The following is a 15957-nucleotide window of genomic DNA, read 5'->3' as shown; positions in this document are numbered from 1 at the left end:
CCATCCAGGGGCGCCTGGGTGGCTCAGTCGCTTAAGAGTCTGACTCTTGGTTTCGCTCAGGTCATGATCTATCTCATGGGTTCGTGAGTTTGAGCCCCGCGTCAGGCTCTGCGCTGACAGTGCAGAACCTGCCTGGGATTCTCTCTCTTCCTGCCCCGCCACTGTGTGCTTTTTCTCTCTCAAAATCAACAAAAATCCCTGTTCTGAAATCCTCAGCTAGGGGGGAAATGCTACAGAAACGGAAGACATTAATACAAGAGACAAGAGCATGGATTTATTAGTTTTATTGACAAGGTTTATAGGAACAAATTAAATATTTAAAATCAACGGCCAATTTTTAGGTCTCAGTTGTTTATTCATTTGTATTTATCAAGAAACACGTCAGACCTGTGAAAGTACCTGCTAACGGCCAACATTTATCATTTTTATGTATTTCATGTTCTCCGTTTAAACGCTCAACTGGTTTATCAAAGGCCTAATTCTCTCATAAGCAGTTATGTTTTTAAAATTCAGAAATTATTTAATAAACTGATTACGACAATGTAAAAGATGAAACAATCTAATTCAGGAGTGGTCTGTGTGTTGATCACCCAGAATCCTGATTGGCCAAAATTTAAAACCTAAAAGTCCTGATTCCACGAATACATTAAACTTCTTTAATGTTAAAAATAAGTCTTTTTATCACTTTTGAGAAATACTTTGTCGGAGATACCCACTGTTGCCTACACGTTATCTTCTAGCATTATACTTGGTACGTTTACCATAATTATAAAGGCCAGGTTTCCTGTAAATATCCGCATTTTACATGGGTAAAAGCAGTTAATAAAAGTTCATTAGAAGCCAAATGTGCTTGTACTTAATCCCCTTCCCCCAATTTTGAAGTTCTGATGTGTTGATTTGGTCTACCCTTAACATAAAATGTTATCTACAGACACTTCCAGAGTTCACACTAAAACTACAAATTGACACTTCTGAGGCAAAGCAGAGAACGACCTGTTCCTTCAGTGTTTTCTCCACTGAATTCTGATTTCGCTGCTCCGTCACATACCATCTGGCCGAACACTGACATTTCATAGTTTATAACTGTAAAGATACCTACCTATAGGAGTTTAAAAATTGATCTGCACAAAAGAAATAAAAAAACTTTATATACAACAAAGTTGTTTTTAAAAATACAAAAATAACATCTGTCACTTTTGTCATGCTGACGATTTGACATATATACACATGCAGCAGAAATTTTCCAATTTAATCATCTGGATAGCTGAAGCCTGTATATTTTTAATATGATGAACACACTGCCACTGTCAGATGTGTATTCAAAATATTTCATCTACTAAATACTGCCATAGTCTCTGCATGTATAAATGTCAATAATAGTTTCTTCTACTTCGTTAAAAGTATGTCTGAAACAAGCGAATACTAAGCACGCTAAAACTACGATCTCATATAAAGAAATCCAAAATGTACAAAATACAGCTATAAAAGCAAGGAACAATTACTGCCATGCAAAATTTTAAACTAAAAACTGCATAGAAATGCAATTTAAAACAACAAACGCAAATTTACTTAAAAAGATCAGCGACAGGTTCTACTAACACAACGCTTGCAAGGGGTAGAAAAGGAAATACATTCTCTTTGCTGGTATAACGGTATAAATCAGATCCTGACGTCCACGGGACAAGTTATCTCCTCTGCCTCAAGAAATCAGCTGCAACGAGAGAGAAACGTCATTTTCCTCTACCCAAAATACAGTATTAAGAACACAAAAATCATACCCCACCTTCCCTTTAAAACTTCTGTTTTACTACTGTGACCTTGGGAAATCTGTTGGGACCGATACAAAAATATAGCTACTGCTGATCTTCTGACTTCGGTGGAAAGGAATTACGCTCCAGTAGTTGTGTGAGCACCTGTGTTGAGCCTCGCTGCCCATGTATGTTGTGAGCTGGAGGTCAAGTTTTGTCACTAATATTCAGACTTTATTTTTTTAAACTCTATAATGAGAATGAAAAATATTTTGCCCATCTATTTTGAGAAAATCTGAGGGTCAAATGTGATATAGTGACATGAACATTTTGAAAAACATACAGTATTTGATATATAATTTGTCTTATACATTCAAAATGACCAAAATCAGAAAAGGTGGATGTATTTACCTCTTTAACAGTTGTTTTTATGAAATCTTTTCTTTCAGTTAAATCATAAGCAGGATAATTTTCATACACCTATAGTGAAAATTAAAAGTAGATTTAAAAATACAGTAGTAACACAGTTTACCTTTGGATACAGAAGAAATGTAGGCCGTGTACAAATAGCGGCACGTCTGTTCTAAGAATTCTGGTTCACCATATACAACTACTGCAAACGAGCAGAAACTAAACTAGGACGCAGCCATTCTCAGTGTCATCTCTACTACTGGGAGTATCAGCTGAATTAACACACACAGGCGAGGAAAACACCTACACAGAGATGGTAGGTAAGTGGACTGAATTCATTATACCGGCAGGCTGTCGGCCAGATGTTCCGTGGAGGTATCCTTACGTTCTTCCTTCCATCATCCAACACTGACAGTTCCTCGACCTGAACTCGAATGAACTTCAGCCTCCGCTGCACTGCTCCACCCCGTCCCCTAAGTTAAATAACTGAGATCCAGGTGGTCTCAGGGGTCCTCTACCCCTACAGCTTTACTCTCTAAACGGCCCCTCTCTTTGGTCAACTTGCCACCTGCTTGACTTCACAATCACTCCCCGGCCTGACTCCACACAAGCCTGCCTGCTTCGCTCCTAAGGACTAGTTAAGGTAAGCAAACTTTTTCAGTCAAGGGCCAGACAGTAAGTGGTTTCAGCTTTTCCAGGAACACAGTTTGTCACAACTACTCAACTGTGCCACTGTAGCATGAAAGCTGCCACAGACAACACTTGAATGAATGGATGTGGCTGTTGTCACATTAAACTATTTACAAAACCAGATGGTAAGAGGGATTTGGCCCACAGGCTGCGGTCTGCCAAGTCCTGCAAACAGAGTCGATCATTTACATCACTCCTGTCATTCACCCCTTGTTACTTCCCTGCAAAACTCTGTCCCTCAACTGGTCTAACACCACTTTTTCTATGATTGATCCAGAGGAAAGACTGCTGTGGGAACAGAGAACTTTTAAAAGACTGGTCCCATGCCAAGTTCATGGTATCCAATGTCCGAGCCTTCCCGGGGTTAACCCGACTCTCTCTCAGCAGGTCCTCCTGTGCTATCAATGGCATTTTCATCCCTCCCTCCCTCTTGCTCTTGGCCAAGGATTCCTTCAATGTTGACCTATCTTCCCCTCCAGTTTACTGAATGTGGATCCATCAATATTCCCATTTCCGTTACCTCTGCAGGGGCCCTTTCTGGAACTCTCCTGTACATCAGCTTCTCCTCCTTCCCCAGCACTAGTCCCTCAGCCTAACATAAGCATGTGCTTTCTCTCCCTGACCTTATTTTATCAACTTGTATCCTCACCCCCCATTTAACTGCGATTTCCCTTCTACAGCAAGATGTTTAAAACAGCTTTATTCACTTTCCTCACTATTAATTCTTGATCCAAGGGTAATTAATCCCTGCATTTATCATCCGTGGAACTGCTCTTATTACGTGAACAATCATCTTCTAATTGCGGAGTCCAAAAAACCACGCAAGTCTTTCTCACTGGACCTCTCCCTGTTAAATAATCCCCTTAAAAAATTATGTAAGTGTATTCACGAAAATCAAACGCATAGGACTCATCTCCCTTTACTCTTCCCTCGTCTCTCCCCTCAGAGGAAGCCAGTTATCAGTTTGCTGTGCATTCTTCCAGACCTTTAAAAATGAGTTTCTACACAAACTCATAGATACATCAATGGCAATATGGTTTTCCCGTATTTACTTAGATAGGATAATATTCTAGATTTTTCAAAAAGTTGACAATACCTGGAACGTTTTTCCGTGTTCTTTTGAACTGCTACATAGCATTCCAAAAATACAGACGTACCATGTTAAACATTTCCCTATCGATGGCCATTTAGGTTGTTTCTGATTTTTCAATATTACAGACATGCTGAACATTATTGTAATCATTTTGTGCAGATGTGACTATGTCTTTAGCATAGAGACCTAGAAATGGAATTTGCTAGGTTAAAGGGCATTTGCAATTTAAATTTTAAGCTACTACTTAATTGTTCTCCAAAGCTGTTACAACTTCATGCATGAGTATGTCTCCCTATACCTTTGCCAAGCATGAAGACTCGCTTAATCTTTATAAAGATTCTGTCAAGCTAAGAAGCACAAATATTTCCTTTCAATTTCTATCTTCCTCATTAGTAGGGAAAGCGTGTCTTCATGTTTACAGGGCATTTTATGTTATTCCCCCTGTGAGCTGCTTTCCATAACCATTGCCCATTGTCTCAGGTAAAGTCATGACCTTTTCTTAACTGGCACTACCCCCTCCCGACCATTCTGGAAACTGTCTCGTCTCTTGGCTTTGACAGCACCTTTCTCTCTACGATTTTTTATATTTTGTAGAAATTACTTCTCAACTCAGAGTCTCCAGGACTCTCTGTCCTTTGCTTTTCTCACCCTTTTTCTTCTTCCCTGGGCCACCTTATCTAGACTTTTGGTTTTAACTCCCAGCAGTAGCCCAGTTTGGCTCTCTCTCCAAACTTGGGAGAATTACAATGATCACAGTTTCTCCCACTGGGATGTTCTAAGTACCTCATCTCACGATGTCTAGAACGAAACTCCTCTTTTCCTCAGAGGGTACCCTCTGTTGTTTTCCATCGGAAGGTTAATGCTGCCGCGCCCGAACACCCACACTGAGCAACCTCTGACCAAGCTCTCCCGGCTCGCCTTGGATTACGGCCATCCTGCAACTTAGATTATGACAAACTTGGCTTTCTTGCCTCGCATCCCATTCTTCATCCCGTCTTCTCAGTGTGTCCATGAGGGCTCTTGAAAATTGGGACTGCGTATGCCCCTATCAATCAGCTCCCAATATCCTACCCAGCTTCCCAATTCTCCCATCAGTTTCAGGGAAAAAACTAAACTCTGCAACAAGGCATATACAAGATCTGCAAAAGTTCTCCTTTTCTTACCTAACATCTATGAAGACTTCCTTCCAACTCTAGTCTTCACCCAAATGAAATTACTATTCCTCGCAGTCACTGTCCCATCTGACAGGCATGTGTCAGTACCGCTCCCCTGTATGGAGCAGCTGAAGCTCCAGGACGTCTTCCCTCCTCCCAGGCTCCTTCCCTGGTGGTGCGGCGCCCTCCGCACTTCCAGCCCAACCCCCACCGACTGTCCCCAACTCACTACAATAGCCATCTCCTCCCATCTCACTGATCAGTAAGCCCCCAACAGCCAAGTTAACAGATCCCCAGCTCTACCCCCAAATCTATCCCGGTGTCCGGTACACAGGAGAGGCTCAGTGAATGCTGAATGAATAAACAAAACAATAATCAAGGTCTTAACAAAAGTACAGAGCATGTCACCTTAGGTACATTTGAAATTTTAATTTGGTTTTACCATCAGAAACCAGATTGTAAAATCTCCCAATTTTGATTTTGGGTATAGAATCTCTAAGGAATCCTCTTCAAGACTAGGTCATTTTATTTTCTGAGTATCAGGAAAACTTCACAGAAGTCTGAACTAAGTACCTGATAACAGCATCTTAGTACAACAGTAATGCTGAAAATACGGTGGTCCATGAGACTCTGCTTTTTACAACTAACGCAATCTAAGGATCCATCAATAAAAAGTGTCCCGATCAGGAAGAGAGTGTTCTCCCTCAAGTCTGGAATCTATCGCCTTCACTGTATTCACTGGATACATCCCACTGTTGTTTACGAAGCAGGTCCAACAGGGCAGAGACTGACTCATTTAAAGCAGTATCCCAGCACCCGCAGGAATGCCGGGCACAGAACAGTTCCACAGACATTTGTTCGCTAATGAATGCACATACAAATCTCGCACTGAACTGAGGGAAGAGTGAAAGAATTTTTCAAATAAAAGCAAAATGATCCAAGTATTTGTCCAATTACCTCCTTGCAAATCTGCTTCATTGTGACTTCCTCCAAGTTGGCACTGGCCAGTAATTTCTTCACTGTTTCCTTTAACTCTTCATCTGTAGGAGGTTTCTTCAATTTTTTAATTAAAGGTTCATCATCTGAACTGTCTTCAGATTCACTTTCTGAAAGTAAGACAAGCATTCATTAGATTTTCAAAGGAGTATTACATAAAATTATAAATCACTACTCAATAAATTACTTATAAAACATGCATTGAAATTTGTCAATTCTGAAAAACTGTAACCATAAAAAACTGGTATACCACTTTCTCCAAATTTTCTTTGCAGTTTATCTAATTTCCAAACATACTTCAAAACGCTTATATCATATGAATTAGATCTTTAGAGCTGTTGAAAAGGTGTCATTTCTAACCTACCTTTTTTGGAACTGTTTTGATTCTTCTTGGTGGTGCTGCTATCTGCCTTCTTAACATTAGCGCTTTTTACAGTTTTCTTACTTTTGGAAGTGGCTTTCTGTTTAGGTTTTTCTCTTTTAGAGGTCTTTTTTGGTGGCTGTTAGAAAGGAAAGCAAAGAACATATATTGATGCCATCTCTCTAAATCCTCTGTACCCAGCAAAATTAGAGAAAATTAATGTACTCAACATCTCCAATGAAAAATTACTAATTATCAATTTTTTAGATAACCAATACACTCAACAAACTTCACTGTATCCCAACATGAAACCAGTCACGAGAAGAATCAAACACCAAATGTAAGATGCCCTGATTTATCGCACAGTATAGATAGGAAACTTTATATGCATTGCCTTAATCTTAAAAAACAAAACAAAAAACCTTTAGAATATAAATGTTATTATTTTATTGTCTCTCCCAGCTAGAATGGAAGTTCCACAAGGACAGAACTTTTTTTTTGACACTCTTAAGTGCACTGTTAATATCCCTAACCCCTAAATATCACTGTGCACAGTTGTTGCTCAGTTAACTATTTCATGAATATATGAGGAAACTAAGGCTCAAGAGGTATTCTGTTCACAGCCACATAACAAAATAGTGAGATTCAAATAGATCTAACTCCAGAACCTGTTTTCTTATACACTAACTCACAGCTGATAAAACAAAAGCAAAGTATATACACATGGATAGATTAAAATGACACAATTATAATTTATACTTTGTCTCAAACAGGGTCTTTGAAATTAGGGAACATTAAGTCATTTAATTAACTTTCCCAAAGTAAAAGCAACTTATATAAAGCAAATGCCTCAAGATAACCTAAAATCTCATCTTTACATACCCAAAATACCGCAAATCACTTTTGACAGAATGTCTCTCCAAATGTTTTACAATTTGATTATCATAATTCCTTTTAAAAAAAACGATAAAGTGTATAGACCAATCTAAGATTAAAGTGGGCTCAAGCTATTTCTAAGTGCAGTTTGGATTTGAGTATTTGTCTTTCCTCTTGCCACACTGCCATTACTACATATTCGTATCGGCCCACCATCATTATCGCCCTGTCCCACCTCAATAACATACTATTGGCTGGGGCTGGGACCTTGCCAATCTGTCTGGTTTAAGTACTACTTAAAAAATGCATCTGAGAGGTGACAAGGGGCTAAAATGCTTTTTTTTTCTTTTTTAAAGCTCATTATTTTCAGAGAGAACAAGTAGGGGAGGGACAGAGAGGGGGAGAAAGAAGTCCAAGAAGGCTCTGTGCGGTCAGCACAGAGCTTGACACAGGGTTCAATCTCATGAGCTGGGAGATCATGACCTGAGCCAAAATCAAGAGTCTGATGCTTAACTGACTGAATCACCTAGGCGCCCCTGAAATGCTTTATGTAAGTAAAGTATATAAGTTCTACCTATGGATGTTTGCTACTTAAGGCCATTTTTGTTTACTTCCTAATTCTTCGAGGAATTAAGAATTAGTGGAGGTTGCGGGAAAGGTATCACTAGGTCATCAATTCTCTAACTTAAACTAAGTTTTATTCAGCGTCTACCCAATTCATAAGAACCACACTAGGCTCTGAAAGGGAATACTAAAACTTTGTAAGATCTGGTGATACACTTAATACACAGAATAAAAGAATCATCACTGTGATGTATCACTCTTTAGTCAAAATTTAATAAAATCTGGATCTGTAGGTGATTAAAAGATTTTATAAGAAAGTTATTACAGAAAGGGTTGAGGAAAATGAGCAAGGGATAACCACGTTAGAAGCATTATTACTTCATCCTCATCCAAATCAGATAATTAGAAGCAGGTACTTAAAATACTTCCAGAGCGGGGCGCCTGGGTGGCTCAGTCGGTTAAGCGTCCGACTTCAGCTCAGGTCACGATCTCGCGGTCCGTGAGTTCGAGCCCCGCGTCGGGCTCTGGGCTGATGGCCCAGAGCCTGGAGCCAGCTTCCGATTCTGTGTCTCCCTCTCTCTCTGCCCCTCCCCCGTTCATGCTCTGTCTCTCTCTGTCTCAAAAGTAAATAAACGTTAAAAAAAAAAAAAAAAAAATACTTCCAGAGCCTTTTCAGGCCAGGATTTACAGCTATCATTACAACTTCAAATACTTTTAGATAATATGGCACCATTTTAAAACCTGCAACCTTGGGGGCGCCTGGGTGGCGCAGTCGGTTAAGCGTCCGACTTCAGCCAGGTCACGATCTCGCGGCGCGAGTTCGAGCCCCGCGTCGGGCTCTGGGCTGATGGCTCAGAGCCTGGAGCCTGTTTCCGATTCTGTGTCTCCCTCTCTCTCTCTGCCCCTCCCCCGTTCATGCTCTGTCTCTCTCTGTCCCAAAAATAAATAAATGTTGAAAAAAAAAAAATTAAAAAAAAAAAAAAACCAAACCTGCAACCTTGGAGTAGTGACAGTTTGAAAAGCATGAGAATTTAGAGTGATAAATAAAGGGTAATCAAGCCATCTCCACAAGATGTTACCACTGGACAAACATGATTAAAACAATGCTTCTTTCTATATTTAACATCATCATCTAGCAGGGATGGTGTCCACAGTTTTTTAAGTGGACAACTAGCCTATTAAGTTAAGAGAAAAACTGCAAACATACTGTCACAAGCACTACAGAAACCTAACAGAGGAGAGTGTGGGCTCTGAGGGAGAGCATCCTGATTTCAAATTCTGGCCCCAATGTATCTTTGGGCCCTAGTTTCCTCATTTACAAAATAAGGGAAATATCATTACTTCATGTCTTTGGGGAGTAAATGTATTAATACATGTAGAACACTTTTAATGTACCAGGCTCACAGGAAATGGATAATAAATATTAGCTATTATGAGAGCTTCCTTTTGTAAGGAAATTCTTTCATTAAGTAAATGCAGTAACTTGGAAGTTTTAAAGTTTTCTTTAAAAGGTCAATACAAAGAATAGATAAATAGAACAAAAGCAGTAAGACAGTCTCAATGACACCCGTGTTAACTAACCATGATGCATCATGCTTATTTCATTGCATTCTGGTAGACATGACTGGACCCCACAAACACCCATCCCTGTAATAACAAACTATGTTATTTACAACGGATTTCACTTATCTTTAGTAACCAGTTACAAGTTTTTCTGTGGCGAACTGAAGGTAGGAATTCAGTAAAACATCTTCCTAAGACCAGTAAATGTTGACATGGGGAAACAGCGGAGGCAGAGAAACTCACATGTGTATGTTAGCCTTGCAGATGTTAACAATCATTCACCTCAGCTGCTCTGGTAAGTTTTAGGTATGAATAGGAGGAAGTTAACTTTTAAAAATGGGGCATCTTAGGGGGCGCCTGGGTGGCTCAGTCGGTTAAGCATCCGACTTCGGCTCAGGTCATGATTTCACGGTCCGTGGGTTCGAGCCCTGCGTCGGGCTCTGTGCTGACAGCTCGGAGCCTGGAGCCTGTTTCGGATTCTGTGCCTCCCTCTCTCTCTGCCCCTCCCCCGCTTGCACTCTGTCTCTCTCTCTCTCAAAAATAAAATTAAAAAAAAAAAAAATTTTTTTTTTTTAAATGGGGTATCTCAGAGGACCTGGGTACGGGGACACAATGGGCGATTTTTGGCAGGTAAGGTTAACTGTGGATAACCTGGTATTTTAGAGGTAAAGGAAAGAGGCCCTGGGTGAGCTGAGAGGAAAGGAGAGTGAGAGCGTGCCCATTTACACCTTACAGGAAGCTTCAAGTCCTCATTACTTTCACCCCCTCCTCTCCATAGGAAACTCTCACCTATGAGTCTAAATCCAGCTTAACAGTCCCCTCTGAATCTCTCACTGCACCACCACCAATTGATTCATCTGTGGTCCCACACTACTTGGCCTATAGTTCATGTATCCCTACTTCATGCGAAGCAGTACACAGGTTTCAGAGCCAAGCTTCCTGGTTCAAATCCGGACTCCACTACTGACCAATTTTGTATTCTCAAACAAATCACTTACCTTCCTTCCCTGTGCCTGTTTCCTCATCTGTAAAATGGAGGTAATAATACCAGACTTTGCTGAATTTACCACTTTTTTTTTTTTCACGTTTTCTCATCTCAGATATTGGGGTGCATTTTGTAATTTACATTAAAATGATGCCTTATAGGCATCGGGGATTTGATGAACTGTGGCTATATCTGTAGAATTGTTCTAAAGATCAAGTAAGTAAACAAATATAAGGTAGCAGAGAAAACATTTAATATACAGATTTATTAACCTAGTTACTTACAGTCTTTTCCCACCACATCACAAGTTTCTTAAAGTTGTATTTGACAATTTCCATGAGAAAAGACACCTGGCTACCTTAAAAATGTTTGGTGCAGGGGCGCTCAGTCATTTAAGCATCCGACTCTTAATTTTGGCTCAGGTCACTATCTCATGGTTCACGGGATCAAGCCCCACATGGAGCTCTGTGCTGATAGCACAGAGCCTGTTTGGGATTTTTTCTCCCTCTCTCAAAATAAATAAATAAACTTAAAAAAAAGTTTGACATAAAGCAGCCATTTAAGTATTTGTCACATTCATCTCTGTATTGTTTACAGGATCTAGTTTACTACTTCTACTCTGAACCCAGGATGTGGTTAAAACATAATTAAAAGGAAAAAGAAAAAGAAAAATTTGTATAGTATTGCTCCATATACACGGTCTTATATGAGCTTAAAAAAAAAAGCAAAAAAAAATTCAAATACAAAACAGTTTATTTTATTACAAATGAGGAAAATGTATCTGAGCAATTAAGAGAGCCAGTGCCTTATAACTAGTTAAGGAGCAAGAGGCACATTAAGCCCAGTGTGCCTCCTACTAGATTACCTGCTTACAGAAACGGGTAATGTACCTATGCATCTAAGCCAGAGTTGATATGACAAAAATAAGCCGGCGAGATCATAACCTATTTATACTGTTAAATTTAACTTTTTCCATTACATACAAATGTTACCAATGAGAACAAAGAGTAAGAAATGTTGGCAGAAAATGCAAAATGACAACAAAGGCTCACCGAATCTGTACTAGGGCTTTCTCTGGCCTTTACCCTCCAAACTTAGTGGGGGCTCCAGGATCATTTCTTTAGATTGTTTCAAAGCTAAGATGGGTCTTGGTATAATCCAATGTTGTGTAAATAGTTTCTACCAAATCTTTCTTTAACTCTGCCAACCTCTCTTGTTCATCCTTTAAAGGGTCAGATCAAATTGTTACCTCCTGTGAAGCTTTCCTGTCTGGATCTTTGCTCCCCACATGTCCCTACAAAGAGGTAAATACTCTTTTAAAATCTTCTGAGCTTCCACATGATCTTGTCCATCTCTCTTTTCTGGCTCTTAAGTTATACTCTATGGACTTCTTTCCTCCTCATCTTTGACCTCTCCCTTTCTACCAGCTGATGAACAGAGACCCTGTCTTATTTGTTTCTTGATCTCCAGCGCGGGGCTTAGGACTGGCACTTAGTAGGTACTACACAATTTACTTGGAAGATTAAGATGGGAAAAGGTCTCTGGAAATTAGGTAACTGTTAAAGATCTATTCCAGCCCTGAGACTGTTTCACTAGCATTGCTATGCCTGCCACACGCTGCTACTAATAGCAGTTAGCCAAACTTCTTGATTTTTTTAATATAACGGTCTTCTGGCACTATTTACATATACAGGTTGTATATGAAAGAGAGGAAAAGAGACCAATAGATAAACTCATCAAGGGTGAGGCCTATGCACCTATGTTTTCTGAAAGCCTCTCAGCAGACTCACCTAGTGATGTTTATTTTTTTAGTTTTTTTTTAAATGTTTATTTTTGAGAGAAAAAGAGAGAGCTAGAACATGAGTAGAGGAGGGGCAGAGAGAAAGGGAGGGACACAAAATCTGCAGCAGGCTCCAGTCTGTCTGCACAGAGCCTGGTGTGGGACTCGAACTCACAAACTGCAAGATCTGACTTGAGCCAAAGTCGGGTACTTGACCAACTGAGCCACCCAGGCGCCCCTAGTTATAAACTTCTACGATAAAAGATACATTTATAGTCTGAATCCACCAAGCTTTCTCTATAAAGTGCCAGAGAATAAGTAATTTAGGCTTTGCTGGCTAAATGTGCTTACTGTTCCAACTTTCATTTTTTGTTTTAACAAATTTCAAAAATGGAAAAAACCATCCTCAGTTTCTAGGCTGTACAAAACCAGACCACAGGCTGGATCTGGTGTATAGGCCATACATAGTTTGCCATTCCTAGTCTAGATTATATGACTGGAGATACGTAGGGAAAAGGCAGGAACTACATAAATTAATCAACAGGATAATTTCTCAAGTTCTATATTTATGTCAATAGTTTTTAGTTCAGTTTTTATAAGCAGAAGTGGATATATACTTATCTAAAGCTATTGCTTAAATTCAAATTTGAATCTAAATCAGTAGTTCTTTACAGACAACTCTGAAGACAGACGCATATAAACTAGCAGCCCTGGAAAGAGTAATATGGACAATACATTAAAAAACCTTAAGAGTACACCTGAAACGAACGTAATACTGTGTGTCAGGAGTACCTGAATACTAACAAAATACATATGGACATGTTTATTCTAACCCTGAGGTATACAAAAATGAGGATATATCATCCTCTCTCTTGGAGTCAAGACTCACGTAGATGCACGACGTGAAGTACACGGCACGCACACAGCTGACTCTCAGTAAGTTTCCTTATATTTGCCAATAAACATTTATTGAACAAGGGGTACCTCTCCTCAGGCAGACTGTTCTGGAAGACAGAGGCCAGGTCTCTTTCTTCCCCCCTACTCAGCCAAACACTTGGCAAAATTCAGGTAGAATAAGGCAATCATTTTGAATGAGCGAGAATGATTCATCAATTACTCATACGAAAACGCCCAAGCTCACAGGCTCTCCACAGTCTGGCTTCTGTGTGCCCTGCTCTGGCTTCTGCTCTCATCGCTCTACTTCTGAACACACCACCCAACCACAAACAAGTGTGTATGTCACAGGTACCCTGGACTTTCTTGCTCCCCATCTTTGTTCACAACTTTCCTTTCTTATTCCCAAAGGTCAATTTCAACAGGTATTTCTGCCATTTCTCTCCAAAGCTTTCCCCCGGCAATAGACAGGGACACTTTCTTTTGGAATCCTATATCATGTACCATTCAAATGGCATCTGGGTAGAAAATATTTTCTGGAACCTCAACAGCACTTAGTGCACTCCCAATTTATTAAATTGAATAATATAAGTGATAACATGAGAAACCCTTACTTTGAAATCTCTCTTAAAATATTTTGAAAGTAAGGGGCACCTGGGTGGCTCAGTCGGTTGAGTGTCCGACTTTGGCTCAGGTCACCATCTCACAGTTTATGAGTTCGAGTCCCGCATAGGGCTCTGTGCTGACAGCTCAGAGCCTGGAGCCTGCTTCAGATTCTATGTCCCCCTCTCTCTCCACCCCACCCCTGCTTGGGCTCTGTCTCTGTCTTCCAAAAATGAATAAACAAAGTTTTTTTGAAAATTTTAGTAATTATAACAAAACACATTATATGTCATTACAAAGGAAAAATGTTGGAGGTACTCAGAGTTAACATTTAGTTATTTAATCAAATAGGAGCCAAAACTTGAATTTTTTATTCAAAATATATGGGAAAAAATTAGGTGGCTAAATTTTTAAAAAAATGAAGGCTAGTGTCCAAGTTGTCACGGGATTTATTAAGATTCTGGCTTGCTATTTTGAATCTGCTGTGAGTAGTTCAATCAGAGCCATCTAGCATTGTAGGAAGTTTCGATGTGCTAATGGGAAACATAAAAATTGACAGCTGCCATTAATTTCAGATAGTACCATTTACTATAATCTAAATTTGTAAAAGATTAATAATATAAATTTTTAAAAATCTGAAGAGGATTTTCCATGATCTCTGGTAACCATGAAGGTATAGAATCAGAGGAATGACACAAGCACTTTTTGAAGGAAGGCAAAAAAAAAAAAAATCTTGGGAGAAAAGGCTTACCTATCTTTTATAGGCAGCAGGGCTCTTGAAGGAGGGTCTCCAAAAAAGACGCCTGTCACAGAGCCAGAATCCTGTCCTCACAGCAGAAAGGTTGTACTGGGTGAACAGATGAACAAAATAAAAATTAGCTTAAAATACACTATTCTTTTAACAACTTGGCTGAGAAAACTCAAGAGTGCCAAGAGTAAAGAATGTGCAAGCCTTAATATAGTTCACAAAAGATTATGAAAGCAAGTTCAAGATTTTATTATGATGATTATTAACTTTGCCTTCCAATGAAAGATTTTAATAGTTTATATGGTTTTGTAATTCCTCTGATCAAATTATTATGGGGAGGGGGTTCTTATATTTTAGAACATAATTAAGGACTAACAAAACTTTTGCATTCACCCTCCCACTACCACCAAATAATTCCCTGAATGGTACAAATATAGAAATTTACCAAACGCTAGAATTCAAAGTGTCTCTGATCTGGCTGACACTGCAGGATGCCTCCTTCCCCCCCAGACTCAGGAAAGCTAACACATGGATCTCACAGCTTCCCCTGCAGTTAGAGGTAGAGAAGTAACAAAGTTCTGGCCAAGGCAATGTACACGGAGATGTCTGATAAAAGGAATCCCTTCTGGGGCAAAAAACAACAAAGTGAAACATTACTGGAAGAAAGCTCTTTGCTCTTCTCTCTGCCACAGGGATTCAGTGCCTTAAGGTAAAAGCACCATCTTGTGATCATGAGGTTAAGTGCCCCTTATGAAGATGGTGGCTCAGGAATAAAGAGGATACTCAAATTCTTGACAACCTTTCTTGAGCTGTTGTACTGGCCCCAAATTGCCCGTCTGTGGATTTCTTGTCATGGAAGAAAAAGGAATTCCTGTTTTGGACATTACTAGTAAGGTTTTTAAGTGTTCGCAACTGGAGACATTCCTGATACGTATGGGAAGGTTCAGATAAATTCTAAATACTAAGTAATAATTCAGTTTGTTGTATACATTTCTAGTGATAAGAAGGTGTTATAAAAACACTAATAAGCCAAAACTGAAGATGTATTACAATAAAACTTTAAAAAATCCAGTATGCTTTTAAGGGTCTAAGAGATCATGAGAACTGTTTTCTCCAATGGGAAGCATTGCTTCTTTTTCTGTACTCTCCAATAACTTCTCTGTGCCTAAGGTCTAACGCTTATGGTAAACGGCATACCTAAGCATGGTTTAAGCTCACTGGCTCATTTTAGCAATCTTCCCTGAAAGTAGCTAATCCAGTATGGGAGCCACATGATTTTCAGAGTAAGTTTATAGAAAATAACTAAACCTGTCATTTTTCTTATTCCCTCATTTTTAAGAAACTTCATCTACAAATTTCCTAATTCTAGAATTAAGCAATTCTACTGACCTAATTAAGCAAATTTCCAAGAACCAAAATGATAAAGAAGTTTAAAGTGGCCCTTTTATAAACGAATTACTACCCAAGTCACTCTTGGAAAGAAAGAGCAAC

The 15957-nt window shown here is 39.4% G+C and overlaps 1 protein-coding gene across 3 annotated transcripts in view; it reads right to left on the bottom strand.

The window, feature by feature from the left end:
- Positions 1-269: 269 nt before the first annotated feature.
- The window catches only part of DEK (DEK proto-oncogene), a 31390-nt gene continuing 15702 nt past the window's right edge, over positions 270-15957 (bottom strand). For 2 of the 3 annotated variants that reach the window (XM_086706164.1, XM_086706165.1), the window contains exons 8-11: positions 6457-6592; positions 6054-6202; positions 2160-2228; positions 270-1711 (exon numbers count right to left, since the gene is read on the bottom strand). In XM_086706164.1, coding sequence (XP_086562290.1) covers positions 1700-1711; positions 2160-2228; positions 6054-6202; positions 6457-6592 — 366 coding nt within the window. In that variant the 3' untranslated portion in view covers positions 270-1699. Of the gene's footprint in view, positions 1712-2159; positions 4129-6053; positions 6203-6456; positions 6593-15957 lie in introns of those variants that run through there. The other variant, XM_086706166.1, reaches the window with a different exon arrangement.

Source organism: Puma concolor, chromosome B2, assembly GCF_028749965.1.
Source record: "Puma concolor isolate L17-30 chromosome B2, mPumCon1.1.hap2, whole genome shotgun sequence".
Lineage (NCBI taxonomy): Eukaryota > Metazoa > Chordata > Mammalia > Carnivora > Felidae > Puma > Puma concolor.
Note: the sequence above shows the minus strand (reverse complement) of the source record. Positions and strands in the feature narration are given on the sequence as shown.